At 42.0% G+C, this 18,005-nt stretch overlaps 1 protein-coding gene across 1 annotated transcript; it reads right to left on the bottom strand.

The window, feature by feature from the left end:
• Positions 1 to 15,241: 15,241 nt before the first annotated feature.
• Positions 15,242 to 17,620, bottom strand: LOC141613498 (uncharacterized). The gene has a single exon (XM_074432238.1). The coding sequence runs from the start codon at positions 17,618 to 17,620 to the stop codon at positions 15,242 to 15,244; it is 2,379 nt and encodes a 792-aa protein (XP_074288339.1).
• Positions 17,621 to 18,005: the final 385 nt, after the last annotated feature.

Genomic DNA, 18,005 nt, shown 5'->3' with positions numbered 1-18,005 from the left:
GTAGAGGTTTGGGGTATCATCCCCAAACTAGTGGTCAGGTTGAGATTTCTAACCGGGAATTGAAAGAAGTGTTAGCTAAAGTTGTTTCTAAATCACGGAAAGATTGGAGTCTTATGTTAGATGATGTCTTATGGGCTTATAGGACCGCGTTTAAAACGCCAATTGGGATGTCACCATTCCGATTGATTTATGGTAAGACATGTCATTTACCTGTTGAGTTGGAGCGTAAGTCTTGGTGGGCTATTTGTGATTTGAATTTGGATCCTAACCTCTCTCGTGAGAAACGTATGACACAGCTGAATGAGCTGGAGGAATTTAGGCTGCTCGCCTATGATAATGCTAGGATCTAGAAAGAGAAAACGAAGCGCTGGCACGACAAGAGAATCATTAAGCGCGAGTTCCATATTGGCGATAAGGTACTTCTTTTTAATGCTCGTATCCGTTTATTTCCTGGTAAGCTGAAATTCAGGTGGACTGGCCCTTATACGGTCATAGCAGTTACAAAATTTGGATCAGTTGAATTGGAGACCTCATCTGGAGACCGATTCAAAGTGAACGGTCAATACGTGAAACACTATCACGGTGCAGACGAATTTGTTGGGCAGGTCGAAGTACTGTACTTTGACCCTATTTTAGAAGCTGCAAATTGAGGTAAGAAGGTCGTGTGGGACCTCTTAAACCAGCGCTAACCGGGAGGCAACCCGGCTTGTAATTTTTTTTGTAATTAGGAACTTTACAGCTTTATTTCATTTAATTTGCATTAGGAGCTTTAGTTATTTCATTTTAATTAGCATTCACTTTTATGGATAGACGTGCGCCTTTGAGAATTTTTGCAGGTGATTATTTTATGCAAAGTGCGTAGGGTGATTTACTGATTGTTCATGAGAGAAAGACGGGAAATTTAAGTTGGCAAAGCAATTTTAACGAAAATAAGATTAGTTGCCAGTACCTGCAGTCGATCGACCAAGCACATCAGTCGATCGACTGAGGAGAAAAAGGCAGAAGCTGTTTCCTAGGGAGATTGGTCGATCGACTGGGTCAGATAGTCGATCGACCACCACGCGACATCAGAGAGCTGTATAAGGGAGGAATGGTCGATCGACTGGGCCTGATAGTCGATCGACCCTCGCGCGAAACCAGTGGGCAATTTAATAGGGAAGTTATAATTCTTCTTTCATTCATTCATTATATTCATTTGATAAAAAATCAGAGAAACCCTAGTTTTCTTCCCCTTTTCGCGATTCTTGCTACTCTACCCTTAATCTCGATTTTTCTTGCTCAAATTCCCGAGTTCTCATCAAAGGTATGTTTCTAATCCTATTTTCGCCCTTTAAATTCGATTCTAGCTGAATTTTTATGCCCAAATTTCGAGCATTGTTACCTTGTGTCGGAAAAATCCATTTGGGGAAAATCGATTTGGGGTTGATTTCTTGTCGAATTTATGCTTTAATTGCACTTTGCTATCCTTTCTCCTTGATTTTCTAGACATCTCAGCAACTAGAAGACGCTTAAGTCCGTTTTCCCCAAATTTTTGAAACCCTAATTTCATTTTCAATTTCTGATTTTTGTTTAGGGTTTTATAAATTGTCATTGTTAAAGGTTCTAGGAAGCTAGTTGTTGATTTGTTCGTTTTATAGGAAGCAACAATGACAAAAGGAATGCAGCCGATGTTCAGTGGGCAATCCAGTCAAGGAGCAGCTAAACGGCCGCGGGGTCCGCCGTTAATGATCGAGGACACTACGGATAGTCTACCTGACTATCCGCAGGTTACTTTCTATACCTCTACTCAGCGTGCTAAATTCATTAACATGGTAAAAAAAATGAAAGTTCAGGCCACTCGTTTTCATCATAGGCCAACTTTAGAGAAACTAGGGTGTCTTGAATCTGTCGTGTCTCTGCTAAATGGGACAGGGATGTCGGGACTGGTGGAGATGGCTGAGTTCACCTACTACACTCTTACCCTTGAGTTTTTCTCGTCTTTTGCTTTTGACCAGGCTTCTTTTGAAGCCAATAGGAGTAGCCCTTGCATTTCTTTTCGGCTGTTCAATGTCACCTACTCCTTGACATTAGCTGATTTTGCTGGTTATTTGGGTCTTTATTTCGAGGGTAACACCTCGGAAACTTCTGATGTGCACAGGGTAATGTGGTCGTGTATCTCTGACTGGAACGGCCCTAAGAGGACGGGCACTTCCGTCCACTTACCCCCTTTTCGTTATTTTTTCCGGCTGATGGGTAATACCATTTTCGGCCGCAAGGAGTCAAATAATGTGAATACCATTGAATTGTCTATCTTGGCGGGCTATCTGAACATTGAAAGTCGGGTAGCCCGTATTTATAACATAGCTTATTTGACTGCCTCTCACTTTCACACTATAAGTGAGGGCACTTTGGCCACTATTGTTTGTGGTGGGTTGGTGACGCGTATCGCCAACCGTTTAGTTCTTCTTTTCCCTCGAGAGGAGGCCCCTCTTGACCCTGACGCACGCTTCATAGACCTTGCCTACGCCAGGTCTGTGAAGTGGGTCGATAGGCGGAGTCGGTGGAAGATAGATTCTTTCATTTGCGACCCCCTCCCTATCCCAGGCCTCCCTCCTATCTTGCCCCTTACCACTGTTTTGGGGGCAACTCGGCCGCCCTTGCCTAGCTACAGGCTCCCTATTGGGGCGGGCACCGCTACTGCTAGTACCTCGAGGAGAGCTCGTGCCTCCTCTTCACAGGCCCCCTCCTCCTCCACTCCTGCTCCCACGGGCTTCCCGGCCACTTTTCGTCCTCCTACACCTATGGTTATCCCAGCGGTCATGGACCAAAGGGCGGTTTCACGTGTGTTGGGTGACCTGTGCAGGAGTTTTGATCAGCACAGATTAGACACGGCTCTGGCCCTGTACCCAGTTTACGAGGAGTACGCTCGGACAGGGATGCTCCCACGAGGTCCCTGGACTCACCCGTCCTTCTTTGTTCCCCCGGTGGGCGGATACCCTCCGCCTGCTATGAGGTCTACTCCCACGACTACTACTGCCGCTGCTGCTGAGGCGGAAGAGGAGGACGACTCGGAGTCCGAGGAGGAGAGTGGTTCTGAGTATGATGGTGGGGATTAGGCGCATTCTGACCTCCCCCATTTTTGGCTGGTTTGGGGAGGTCGTCTTTTGTGAGTTTCCTATCCTTTTTTGTTAGTTTCCTTTTCTTTTGTTGTTGCTTATATTCTTCCCAATATTGCTGTTGATGCTGGTGATTTGCTGCTGAGCACAATGAGGGCATTGTGCGTTTTGGTTTGGGGAGGGTATTTGCATATGTCTATTGCATCTGCATTTGTTTTTTATTGCATTTCAGTCACACGTTTATTGCATTTCAGCTTGCATTTGTTTTAATTTAGTTTAAAAAAAATGAAAAAAACCACCAAATATTCAAAAAAAAAAAATCACGTTTATTTTAGCATATAGGTCGAGTCGGAACGGAAGGATTTCAATGATGAGTTTGCATTACATATTGTCTCATTGCCCTTTCCTTGCACTTTGAACATTTCCAAGTATGTCACTTGCATAGTCTACGAGTTTTTGTTGGAATTTTGCTAAACGAATAGACTTGACTCAATATTGGCAAGCTACTTAAATTTCTAAGGATAGAGCTTAATAAATCGGTGACATTCATGACCGATTTCATGTAGAAATGAGAGTAGTTTCTCCTTATAAGGCATGTCACATCAATTTGCATAAGCATGAGTCTAGCCTACTTGATACCTATATGCATTCGGGTCCGTGGTTTGTTGACACATGTGGTAGAGGTTCCCCTTTCTCATTTTGCCCATAAACATCCCAAAGCCAAATTTGCCCTTTTTGTCCCATTTAGCTACATACTAAATTTAGGCACCCTAGCCGAGCTAGTAAAGGTAGTAAATCGGGAATGTTGTCTTGTGATTTTGTTTTATTATCTTATTGGATGAACTGAGGGAAAGGGAAGTTATGTCCTCTAAAAAAAAATGAAAAAAAAGTGAACTGAACTGGGCAGAGAGTAGCAGTCCAGCAGAGGTGGTCGATCGATTGGGTCTGTTGGTCGATCGACTGCCCGTCCAGGATTTGAAAGAAAAAAAAAAGAGGTCAGGAAAGAAAAGAAAGGAAATGAAAAAGAGAGGGAGATCACATGTTCAAAGCAATTTTCAGATGGTGATTTCTTAATTCCCATGTGCTATTCATTTTATTTGGGGAATTGTATTTTGGAGAATTGCGAGTTCTATGCTCATGATATTTGAGCATTGGTTTTATTTTTGGTAAGTGAAAGTAAGAAGTGGATTTGCTTATAATTGGGTTTAGTGGTTATTAGCTCGGCCTAACCCCTCTTTCCCAAATTCATTTTAGCCTCTTTTTACCTCTAGCCTCACAATTCCAAAATTGCCTCGGCGTGTATCATGGTCATTAAATGGTTGGAATGCATATGCACGGTTGTAGAGACTTAATTCATGTTAGATTGCAGGCATGTTCTTATGGGTCGTAGATAGGTGAGAGTCTTATTTCTATCACTCTTCTGTCTTGCACAATACATCTTACCATGTACTTAAATGAGCGAATGAGTGACCCGTGAGAGTCCGATATATACGAGTCTTGCAAGGTCGAAGGTTTAGCGAATTCTTTAACATGGTTAACTCGTTTGCATTTGACAAAATACTTGGATGTTAATAGTTGCATTAAATTGGTTGGGTATGATGGATTGTATTAGCTCTGAGCATGAAATCCGTTCCATTAGAAGTTTTTAGTTGGGTCATAGTGCTTGCTTGGGGACAAGCAAGGTTTGGTTTGGGGAGATTTAATACGTGCATATTCTATACACTTTATTTGCAGTTTTGGCACGTATTTCTATGCTTATTTGTTAGCTTAAAGCTACTATTTCTCCCGAAACGGTTTACTTTGGAATTTCTATGATTTATTGTAGGAATGAGTGGAAGTAAGCTAAATCAAGCTTAAATCGTCCTCCGGAAGCAACTTTATGGAAACTTGGAAGATGGGAGTTCGGACTTGTTCACCTCGGGATGCGTGCATGGAGTGAAGAGGCTATTTGGAAGAGAAAAGAAGCTACTGCACAGCGTAGATGGTCGATCGACCAGCATATGCAGTCGATCGACCGTGGAAATTCAGCAGAAGAGCATCACTGTACTGGCTGGTCGATCGACCGTGCCACTTGGTCGATCGACCAAGCCGCGACCTGTGATTTATTTTTACGCATTAGACTTTTGAAAGCCCATTTGTAATGAACTTTTGGGGAGAACGTTTATCAGTAGTACGCAGCAATAATTTAGGTTATGCTTTTCATTATTCAAGAACGGAAGTTTAGATCTAGTTTTAGAGACAAGAAAGTGAGACGACGGATTCCAATTTCAATTACTTTGTTCATCAATTCTTTAGTAAGCTTTAATACAATTTCTTTCTCCTCTTATTTCTTATCAATTTAATTCTTGTTGTTACTAGTTTATATTCAAGCAATTCAGTTTTAATCTCTTGTCTTAAATTCATTTTCAATCATGTCAATCTTATTCCTTGCCTTTAATTTTGCAACTGCTATAGTTTTAATCATGCATAGCTAATTATCTTGGTTGGGAACTAGGTGAGCCATGGCATAAATTAGGGTCAATTTTATTAGTATGATTTTCTTCCATATCGATCTTGTTTTCTTTTGATAAACCCATCTTGCTAGATTGAAAGATTAGTAGGTTAGGTCATCATTAGATTTGGAATTTCCTTTGAGCGAAAGCTTTGAGAAATTCTAGGGAATTAGAAGACCGTAAGGTTAATTTTGAGCTTTGATCGAAAGGCTTGCTCATATTTCCTTAAACCGTATTACAGGACCTCTACTACCTTTTTGACCTGGCCTTAGCCATGGTGAACCGAAGTTCCTGATCTTCTTTTTTTTTTATTGTTTGAGAAATTTCTTACTTTAGCAATTAGTCACTAGAATCAACAAATTCAAAACCCCCATTTAATCGTTACTCTTATAGACTGAAAATAGCAAATAGAATTGATCTTGTCTCTCTGTGGTTCGACCCTTACTATCACTAGCTATAGTTTTAGTTCGGATTTATAAATTTAATTTTGATACAAAACGACGGTATCACCATATATCGTATATTTGGTCCATTTAATGTTTATTCTTCGCCCGGACCCGCATTCCCAAGACAACTGCGAACTGTCGCAATATTTTATCACAACTTTGCTTGCCACAACGAGCGTATATTTTCTGACAGGTGTTTCGACACACCTTTATTCTGTTCCCCCAGCGAGAGTACACGGACAACCAATCGTCCCTCTCGAGACATGAAGATCAGTTCCCGATTATGTTCCCCCAACGAGAGTACACGGACAGAAATTTGTCCCTCTCAACACGTGGAGATCAACATCGACCCCATGCTCTTCCGAAGTTTGTTTGAAAGCCGACCCAAGCAGATTTCTCCCAGCAGTTCCTGACTACGTCCTGCTGCCTCTTCCAATATCACGTTTTGTTTCCCCTTGGAGTCCGACAGAGTAATGAGTTTCAAGGATTTTCAGGTATGACCTCTTCTTATGGCTGGCGAGCCTCCTTACGTAGTCTAATGGACTTTAAACGACCCTCCCCGATAGTCGACAGACTCTTAAATGTTCCCGACGACAGGTCCTTGGTTCAGACCCCTTGAGCCGCCTCGCGTCGCCGTAGTCGTTAGGTTGTAATCTTCGATTGACCTGATGGCTATACTTTGACTTTCGCCTTGTCCAAGCCTCAGTCAAAGTGGGGGCTCTGTAGATACCTCATTTCTGCACCTCCCGCAAACCACCCGGTGATGATTGGGCCGCATTTTTGGTACACGGAATGATTTATGATAGTTCATAAGTTTATCGTCAAGTGATAGCTCAAACACTAGTGTCTACCTCATAGTCGTCATCTACGCGCCGATACGGTCGTTTTCACAGTAATTAGAGTACATTTGGAGTCCGGGTCAAAAACTGTCTTCATTTTCTAATAACCGTTTAAAATGCCGAGTCAGAATGTTCTGGAATGTTCCGGATATTTCTATTCCATATTTTTTCCAATCTTTTAATCTTTGGAAAAATATATCCCGGAATAATCATATAAAATATTAAGGAAATAAGATTAATTCGCTATTCCATAATAGAAACACGGAAATCTTTCTTCCGCAGGAGGAAACCACTGAGGAAAAGACGCAGCAGGTGCTACGCCTCTTCCAAGAGACACAGTGCCTGCTGCGCCTCTTCCTCAGTCCTTTTCTGCGTATTTTTTGTATCTTTTCGAGATTCACTTCCAAAGTTTCTCCGAAAACCATATTTCCTCCGTGTGAATAGTATAAATAGAGACCTTCGGTCTCACATATTTCTCACGCGAGTGTCCGCCCTTCTCTTCTCCCTTTGCATTCTAGACCACGTCCTTACTTTTTGGCGTCTACGTGCTTGAACTTTCGACCACGTAAGCTCGAATCTTTCTGAGTACCAGCCTCGTTTTACATGACCGACCAATTTGACCAACTCCACAATCAATCAACTTAATCAATCTGTTATATTCCTCCTAGAGGGCACTTTCGTCGTACATTCGAGTCAAGCATCACTAAACGTTAACTTAGTCAATCTCGTTTCGTCAAACATGTAAGTCTGAGGGTGTAAATCCTTCTTTTGTTTATTGTTCTTTATTTTTGTAATCACAATTGTAAGATTTATGTCGAAAATACTCTTAAAACCGATTTGTAAAACCTTGTTTTAAACCCTTTTTGCGGATTATCAGGAGACAAACGTGGAGAAAGGACGCAGCAACTGCTGCGTCTCTTCGAAGGTACGCAGCACCTGCTGCGCCTCTTCGTGAGGCTGCCGCAGTTCCTGCTTCCTTTCTTCTTCCTTCGTCTTTTGTTCGTCTGTTTGTTTTCTTTTGTTTTCAATTGTTCTTTGTTCGTTAACACGGTAATTTCTAACATAATAATTTGACATGTAAATCATTCATCATTAATTTATCGTCATTAAATCCCGACTTAAATCCCTTATAATTCATATTTGCGGGTTTTCGTCATTATAATCAATTCGGGTTTTTTAGAGGTTCGATTCATTAATATTGAGTCTCTGGAATTCATCCTTTGATATATTTTCATCTGTTATTTATCGTCACCATCATTAGTTCGTCATTAATAATCTGTTTAATCTAATTAATTTGATTAGTTTGTTAGTTTGTATTTGTACTAATCTTATTAATCTTGTAAATATTCGTTCTAATTAGTTTTGCTCATGTTTTATTGTTTTTATGACCCAATCACATGTAAATAACATATTAAATCACTTCCATCCGAGTCATATGTCATTAATCAAGCATTAAATTTACCAATGAATGTTAACGAGATGCAATTCCGGCTTCACAGCCAGAACTGAGCTAAGGAACAGACGCAGCGACTGCTGCGCCTCTTCCCAGGGACGCAGCTCTGCTGCGCCTGTTCCTGGTTGAGTTCTGTCTCTGAACTTCCGTTTTTGCTTCGACTTAGTTTATTAATTACATATTTAATTAACTATTACTCGTATTATCACCCTAATAATCTGTTCGTTAATTTGTTTATTCTTTTCTAAAATCATCCTTTTTAAATGTATTTTCGACATAAATCAATAAATCCAATGTAATTGTTGTAATTTTCATTCATTGTATTTTTATTGTATTCCTTTTATCGTATTGCTTGTATGCTCACACATGTAATCAATCCTTAAATTCCTACTTTGACCCAATTGTATGATTAAATTACATGATAACTGACTTAGTCTATTTCTCACATGTTAGGATTAAAACATTGGATGTTGCATTGCATGCATATAAATTGACAACACATCAAGTATAGATAATTTCCCTAATCATTAGTAGAGGCCGCTATCGAGGCGGGCGGGATTAGGTGTTCGATCAAAAGAGCTTCCTAATACGTACCCTCACCCCTTACTCCAGATCTCTGTGAACATCCGTGTTCATTGGCATCCACGAGAGTCATTCTAGACATAGAATGCTAAGGGTAACGAGTTCTTGGTGTTCATATCACTACTTTGTTTTTTGACATGACACGAGGTATTCGAACGGTTTCCAATTTTCCACAATAAATTGGTGGCGACTCCACAAATGCACAGAAAAGCTTGCTCGCTTTTCGCCCCCGTGGGCCCGCGTCCACACTCGCTTTTGAGGAGGTGTTAGAGGAGGCCTTTGGTGAGCAGGCTGCTTAGGAGGAGGTTGCTGAGGAGGAGGCCCCGAGGCGGGCCAACGTCGGACGGGGCGGTCAACAGCTAGCGAGGGCACCCCAGTGGGCTGAGAAATGGGATGGCCGACATCTCATTTGGGCTGCGGAGAGTCACATGTCTTATAGGACAGTGAAGAGCATGGTAAATCTCAAATTCGTCGTTCTCTCACCATCTTTCTTTACTTATTTGCTTGCCATTTCATTTCTCTTTCATTTTGAGCTAAAGATAGCTTTGCGTTGAATCGATATAGGAGGCCGGGAACTTGAGGTCCTTCTCTGGCTACACGACGATGATGGAGGCTTACGGGACACTGTCGGAGGAGGAGCAGGCCATCATCGAGCTTGGAGCTTTCGAAGCTTTGGTGGGAGCGTTGAGGGAGATCAAGGGAAGGAAGATTCGGGCTAACCTTTGCCTAATTCGAGCCTTCCTTGATCGGTACTGGGACACGACCTCGACCTTTCACATGCCTTTTGGCGAGGTCGGGGTCACGTTGGAGGACTACGACATGATTTATGGTCTGCCGTGTGGAGAGGAGGCTGTGGTGTGGCCGTCGACGGCCATGAGGGTGGACTCGGCCGATGCCAGGAGGCTGATCGGCTGGAACCTAGTGACGAGTGCTGCTACGGTTCCTGGGTTAGTGCCGAGCTCCTACGTCAGGGATTACTTTGCCGGTAAGATCCCGACGGTGGTGACGATAGACGGGAGGGAGGTGGCTCCTCCTCCTTGTACTGCGGAGTAGAGGGCTCGTCTGTCGCTCTGGTGGTTCTTGTCTTCACTCTACCTTAGAGACAAGGGGGAGAGGTTATCGACGAAGCTTCTTCACTTCCTTTCTGACCTGAGTGACCTAGGTGGTTGGGACTGGGTCACTCCTGGCTTTGTGGTCCTCACTCGCTACATGAGGGCCATGGTTCGTCCTGAGCTGCTGGAGAAGGGGACTTCTCCTACTACTGTCGGTCCTGGACTGCTGTTGGAGGTATGAACCTTCATTTCGTATCATGAAAGATCATTTCTTCTTCTCATCAAATCATGAAAGATCGTCATCGATTATCTTGTTTTGCAGGCGTGGGTGTACTCCTACTTTCCGGGCTTCGCGCCCAAGTGGACAGAGCCTAGGCCGAGAGCTTATCCCGTTGTGAAGGATTGGGTGATGTGTCGTAGGAAGAGCCAACGCTCTTCTTTCGAAGTCTGTCGACGGGGCGTGAATGCCCTGAAACTGAGTGACGTAAGTATTTCTTAATCACTTTTCCTTCATTTGTTTATTCATTACTTCTTTAGAAGCGATCATAAGAATGACCTCTTGTTTGCTTATCTTAGTGGGTGCCCAGGCCCTGGGTGGACTACCCTGACGCCCCTCCTTTCGTGGCTGAGGTTCTTCGACCTAGGAGTTCGAGTCGGTTGCTGTTGAGGACGTCGATGGGTCCAGTGTGGTATCTGGGCGAGCGCTTGACTTGTCAGTGCTCTCGTGATGCTTTCACGGTTCCCATCGATCCTCCTCGGACAATGTTTAGGGAGCCTTCTGACGCTGAGAGGGAGGCTGACTTGGCAGACGTCGGTGGCGACACTCTTCTTCTTCCTGGTAAGAGTACTCTGTGTTCATTCGCCAGAGGCTGGCGTACTGGCCGGTCGTGGTAAGTGCTTCATTTTCCCTTTTTGAGTTGACTTGATAAAATGATGAATGATCATCAAATAAAGAATTCATTTGAATTTTCAGGAGGTTGAGGAGGCGGGCGTCGAGCCCCCAGCATACCCTGAGACCCTCGAGTACACTAGCGCGGCGGGGATGATGACGATCTCCGAGCTTCGCGACTTTGGCGAGGCGGTGACAGATGCTGGCCTAGAGGAGTGGCAGCACTTGGTTAGGAGGGTAAGCTCCCGATTCAGTCAGCTTTTGCTGTTGTATAAGAATACATTTGTCCATTTCATTGAAAACCTTTTGTTTATTAAAATGTAGGTGGCGCCGTCTCGGCATGTGGCGCTGTGGAGGGTGGCCAACCGGCTACGGGCTACAGCCATCGAGGCACTTGCTGGTGGCCGAGGACGACATGTATGAACCTATCATTCACTTCATTTTGAATTTTGTAACTTTCTCGCATTTGAAATGATCAAAATAAGGCATTTCTTTGTCATTTGCAGAGGGAGCGCTGATGCGGTCGTTTTCACACCAAAAATAAATTCCTAAGAACTACTAGCAGAAGCTAGCGGCAAGTAGGGTCGATCTCCTCAGGGAAGCAGAATAGTGTATAGTCTAATCTAAGTCTGTTGGTTTAACGGGGGTTTTGGATGTTTTGTCACTAAAACTAATAAGTTAAGGAAAGAGGAATAACAATAAGAAATAAAGGATGTAAACAATAAGGAGAGAGATATGCTAGGATAGTCGGTCCACCATGGTATTTCTGCAATCAACTAAAGGTAAAGGTCGGTCAAATTACTGTGAGAAGGGTAGCAATTATCTCCTTTCGGTCTCAATGCGAGTATCTCCTTTCGGTCTCAACTCACCCTAAATTACTTCTAGTTTGACTTTCGCCCTCACTAGGTTAATCTATTGATCATGACAAGTCCGCTCTTTCCAATCTTTCGATCCAGGTCAAAGCTTAACTAACCTAATTAAATCCTCGCATGTATTCAATTCATTAATTATCAATACAAAAAGTCTGGGGTCAATTCTCACATTAATCCTTCCTACCCTAATTATCAATTAATTGCAATATACCATGGCTTCCCTATAATCCTAGCATAAAGGAGATTAGCTATTCATAATAACGATTGCGATAACAATAGGATACGAATAAACTAAATGAATAGGCATAATAAGGGAATTAATAAGATCTACTAGCATAAGAGAAATAAATAACAGTAGAGAAATTAAGGGCAATAAGAAAGGAATTGAGAATCAAACTAAATAGAATTAAAGTCTAAGAGAAGAGAAGAAGTTACAAAGGGATCCGACGCAGAAGCGAAAGACGCCGCCCAAAACAATGTAACGTGATACTAAGTAACAGGAAATGTAATTTTATCCCCCCTATTAGGTCTAGGTAGTCTCTTATTTATAATAAGAGAACTTATTATCTAGGATAAAATAAATATAACATAACATAAATAAAGTCTCGACATAAGCCTTCTCGATCGAGTGACAATGGGCTCTCGATCGAGCATTCTTGCGTTAACTCTTCTCGATCGAACAGACACCGAGACTGTTCGATCGAGCATCTCCATTAGAAGCTCCTTCGATCGAACAGACACGGAGACTGTTCGATCGAGCATTCCAGTAGCAGCTTCCTTTCGATCGACCTGTTTGAACACTCGATCGAACATACTCTTCAACGCAGCTACTAGATTGACTTTAACGCCTTAAGTACGACTTCACGCACTCCAATGCAGCGACATTTCCACTCCAAATCTACTCATCTCTTAAATGCAAGCTTGTGGGACGGTTTTAGGCTCAAATACCGCTCCTTTGGGTACATTCCTGCAAATGACACAAGAAACACCAAAGTACGCAATACGGGGCATATTCGTAGAAAATGACTATAAATAAAGACAGAAATGCGTGCTAAAAGGGTCCTAAAACACTGTGTAAATAGCACGCATCAAACTTCCCCAAACCGAACCTTTGCTTGTCCTCAAGCAAACTCATGCAACTATCTAAGACTAAATAAAAAGGAGTAAACATGGACAAGCCGTAAACCGTCAACTCAAACCATTTTAATGCATACAAATCAACTACTCAAAGCTCAATGTCAAAGCGAACGAATTTATGCATATTTCAAAAAGATGTTGAACTTTCAACCTTGCAAGACTCTCAAAATCGGACTCTCACGGGTCGCTCAATCACACAATTAAGCACAAGGTGATATATAATGTAAGATAGAAGGAATAAAGAACACTCACCTAACTGCAACCTATAAGAACATGCATGCAATCTAACATGAATAAAGTCTCTACAACCGTACATATGCATTCCAACCAAACTGATAACCAAGACACATGCCGAGGACTTACATATGGGTAAGTGAGGTAATGGGTAAGAAGGGGCTAAAATGAATTTGGATATGTGGGGTTAATAGCCAGGCTAGCAACAACGGATCCAAATTATAAAACTTCCCAACTTCATACTCAACTAATCAAGACAAAACAGTTCAAAATGAATGCACACAACTCACTAAACACCATAAAATTATCAACTCCCCATAAGATATAGATTAAACATGGGAGTATAAATCACAACATACAGTCTTTCATTTTCCGCATATGATTTTTTTCCTTCTTTGTCTTTCATATTTCTTTTCGGATTTTTCTTTTCTTTTTCATTTTTCTTCAATTCTTTTTCAATATTCCTCCTTCATTTCCTTCACCCATCCATCTCATGAAAAGATATAATAACCAACTGCAAATCAACACATTCCCAACATTGCTACCATTACTAGCTCGGCTAGGGTAGGAAAAATGTGGATTGTAGCTAAATAGGGACAAAATAGGCAATTTGGCTATGTGGAGCTCATGGGTAAAATGAAATAAAGGGGTTGCCTCTCCAAACATGTGTCACCAACCACAGACCCGAATGCATACAGGTACTAAGTAGACTAAACTCATGCTTATGCAATTTGATGTTACATGCCTTATAAGGAGTAACTACTCACATCCTACATGAACTGGTCATGAATGACACCAGTTATAAACTCTAAACCTCAGAAAACGATGTAGTTTGCCAAAATTTCAAGTCAAGTCTACTAGTTCAACAAATTTTGAAACAAAATTCGAGAAATTGCAAAAACTTTTGCTGAAAGAAGTGATAAAATGCAAGGCTTAAGCAAAAGACAATTTACGGCAATGAAAAACTCCAATCAGACTCAACCTTTCCTGCAAAATTAAAATTAAACATAATTATTTTGGATTTTTCGAAAATTTTAAGTTTTTATGGATTATAATTTTTTTGAAATGCATGAAGAAATGCAAGAAATAAATGCAGACTCAAGGATGCATTATCCTCCCCAAACCAAATCGTACAATGTCCTCATTGTACACACAGCTAACAGCAGCATAAAAGGACTGTAAAGATGCAAACTCAAATGCAAACTGAATGAAACTAAACTAAAGGAGAGAAAAGGAAATGGAGTAGGAAACTAACAAGATATAACCTCCCCAAACCAGCTAGGAAGCTGGGGAGAGAGTAGCAATCGTGATATCAGCAGGGATCACGAACAGACATCGTCGCGGCAACAGCAGGGGCCACAACAAAAGAGGAGTAACAGCAGTGAGTCGCGTCAATCAGATTCTGCAAACAACTTGAGTTCTTATTAGATATTAGTCCACGAAACAAACCTCCCCAAACCAATTCCCAACAAAAGGGAATTGCAATAAAACAGATAAAAATAGGGGAGAAAGAACTCAGTAAAATTACCCAACAGAAAATAATTAAACCAAAATAAACAGCCGAATTTGGTTTAATTAAAACTTGAAAAATATTTGGGTAATAAGATGGTAAATTTGGTTGCAAAAATTTGTGAAATATAGATAGGGGATGAAGCATATAAAATTAAAAACAAAGGGAAAAGAAGATAAATAGACGAGAAATAAAAGAAGAAAAACTCCCTCTAACTCGTCAGCAGCAAGCACTCGATCGAGAGACATGAGTCCTCGATCGAGTGATTCTTCCAGTTGAGATGCTCGATCGAGAGAGTAGGCTTCTCGATCGAGTGACTCCGTATGTGTGCCCAGCTAGTTGCTCGAACGAGAATCTGCAGGGCTCGATCGAGGTCTTTCTTTACATCATATCTTCTCGATCGAAGGGACAAAGTACTCGATCGAGTTGATATTCTTCGGCATGCTTCCCTAAGCTTTTTCAACTCCACATATACCTGAAAATTTTCACAAATTGCAAAACACAAAAATACCAATACCAAAAACCTGTCCATAGTCAACTAAACTGAACTAACTAATTCTAATCGTCCTAATAAAAGCAATAAATAGTTCAACAAAATCCGAAATTACAAAATAAATACAAGCCGAATAGCACTACGGCTTCAAGTTCCAAAACAAGCAAGCAAACCCGCAAAGGGCTTCTGGCTCAAGGAAATGCCCTCCACGTCCTTCGTCTTGGACTTCGGTCTCCAAATCGACTTTACGAAAGACTTCTTCTTTTTCGGCTCAGCTCCAACTTCCGTCTTTAACTTGACCTTCTTCCTTTTCTTATGCCCATGAACATCAGCTTTGTCACCAACCTCGGATTCCTCATCCGTAGCACTGCCTCCAATGACATCTCCAGCATCCACTATACTTAAACCTGCAACAACAGAAATAGCAGAGTGGTCCTCCAAATTGCTCCCAAGCCGGGGCGGAGGTATAAACATGGCAAACGGACGGTCCAAAACAGGGTCAATAGAAGATATGGCATTGCAAGACTCAAATGACATAGGTGCCTTACTAATGCCAGACTTATAGAAGGTCAAAACCTCCTCCCCAACCCGAAAAGTCATGCTCCCTTCCCCGACATCTATCACTGCTTTAGCAGTGAAGAGAAACGGTCGCCCTAAAATAATAGGGGTACGTGTATCTTCGGGGATATCGAGGACTACAAAATCAACGGGAATATAAAACTTCCCGATCTTAACAGGAAGGTCCTCTATGACTCCTAAGGGTCGTGATGTACTACGGTCAGCCATTTGGACTGTCATGTTCGCGCAATTAAACTTGGTCAACCCCAATTTCATAGCAAGTGAAAGTGGTAAAACACTTACGCCCGCACCCAAGTCACACAGAGCATTGTCAATTAAATAATTCCCTAAATGACACGGAATCGAAAAGCTACCTGGGTCAAACCTTTTCGACGGTGTCCTATTTTGAAGAAGGGCGGAACCTTCCTCGGTCAAAGCAACCGTCTCATAATCATTTATGTGTCTCCTACGAATTAAGATTTCTTTCATAAATTTACGGTAGGAGGGTACCTGAGTAAGTAGTTCCGTGAACGGTACAGTGACGTCCAGCATCCGTAGCATCTCGACAAATTTGCCAAAATCCTTCTCCAGCTTCTTGTCCTGTAGTCTACTCGGGAATGGGACTTGATTAGACGGGTCATCGGTTGGATTATTCACGCTTCCCAAAGGATTTTGAGGCACTGCACTGTTCATGGGCTTTCGATCGAGTGGATCTTCAGCATAATTGCTCGATCGAACAAGAGATGGCGTTCGATCGAATGGAAATTCAGCATAATTGCTCGATCGAGGAATGTATCCCTCTCGATCGAGCTCTGGCATAGCTGCAGACAATGTTTCCTGTACTGTTCCAGCGTGAACAGTACCAGGGGATTCCGAGGTGTCAGTTTCAGCATTTTTCTTCACCAAATCGGGTCCGTCATAAGACAACCCACTGCGCAAATTAATGGTATTGACTGGGTCGGGTGAATTTTCCTTTTCTTGCGCATACAATTTAGACACAAGCATATCAACTTTCCGCTCATTCTCAGCACACCGGGTCACCATAATTTTAAACATATTTTTCAATTCTTCCATCTCCGCATTAGAGGAAGAAATAACTTGTTGCGGTGCCGGATTAGAATGCAAATTACTCGCATTTTGTACCACTTCACAAGACGATACTCGCTTCTTAGCTTGTCTGAACGCTATCACTTGTTCAATTGAAGCCAAACAATCAACAGGTCCGTGACCTACATCTCCGCATCTCCCACACACTTCCTCTTGAATGTTCGAAGAGAAAACTTGCTGCACACTTTCTTTCGCTTCCGTTCTAGCACTTCTTGGACTCCCGTATTCAAAGACATGGGTGGCCATTTGATCAATGAGTTGCCACCCCTTATCATCATCAACATTTTTCGAGAATCCCCCATTTGCAGCGACATCTAGCACAGATCTTTGCTCATCATACAACCCATTGTAAAATTGGTTGCATAAGTACCACTGTTGAAAACCGTGATGGGGAATAGAACGGACCAACTTCTTGAACCTAGTCCAAGCTTGGTGCAAATCTTCTTCATCTAATTGAGTGAAGTTGGTAATTTGGCTTCTCAAAGCATATGTTCTTTGAGGAGGAAAATACTTCATGTAGAAAGTTAGGGCAAGTGTACTCCAATCAGAAATTTTGGAGACTTCCCTATCCAGATCTCTCAACCACTCCCGGGCTTCTCCAGTCAACGAAAAGGTAAAGAGGAACTCTTTCACCTTATCTTGAGTTACCCCAGCAGTCAATGGGACGGTTGAGCAGTAATCAGTAAACAATTCTACATGCCTTATCGGGTCTTCTCCTTTCACACCTCTAAACTGGTTTCTCTCTACCAGTTGTATGTAAGAGGGATGAATCCCAAAAGCTCCTGTGTCAGAAGTAGAAAACAGGAAACCCTTTGGCAAAGAATCCACAGTCGGATCCGAGTGAGAATCTATCGTCGGCATGATAGAAATAGAATTGTAGAATTAGCAGGTTCACACTCTCTTTCCAGAGCAATTTACCTGCAAGACACTAAACACTAGGAGAGAAATGAGAACAGCCCCAAGGAATAAATTCCTTGAGACTAAAAACAGACCTAAATAAAACAAATAAACACAGTTGCTTCCCCGGCAACGGCGCCAAAATTTGATGCGGTCGTTTTCACACCAAAAATAAATTCCTAAGAACTACTAGCAGAAGCTAGCGGCAAGTAGGGTCGATCTCCTCAGGGAAGCAGAATAGTGTATAGTCTAATCTAAGTCTGTTGGTTTAACGGGGGTTTTGGATGTTTTGTCACTAAAACTAATAAGTTAAGGAAAGAGGAATAACAATAAGAAATAAAGGATGTAA

This window comes from Silene latifolia, chromosome 11 (assembly GCF_048544455.1).
Source record: "Silene latifolia isolate original U9 population chromosome 11, ASM4854445v1, whole genome shotgun sequence".
In the NCBI taxonomy this organism is placed as follows: domain Eukaryota; kingdom Viridiplantae; phylum Streptophyta; class Magnoliopsida; order Caryophyllales; family Caryophyllaceae; genus Silene; species Silene latifolia.
This window is presented reverse-complemented; position numbering and strand designations above follow the sequence as displayed.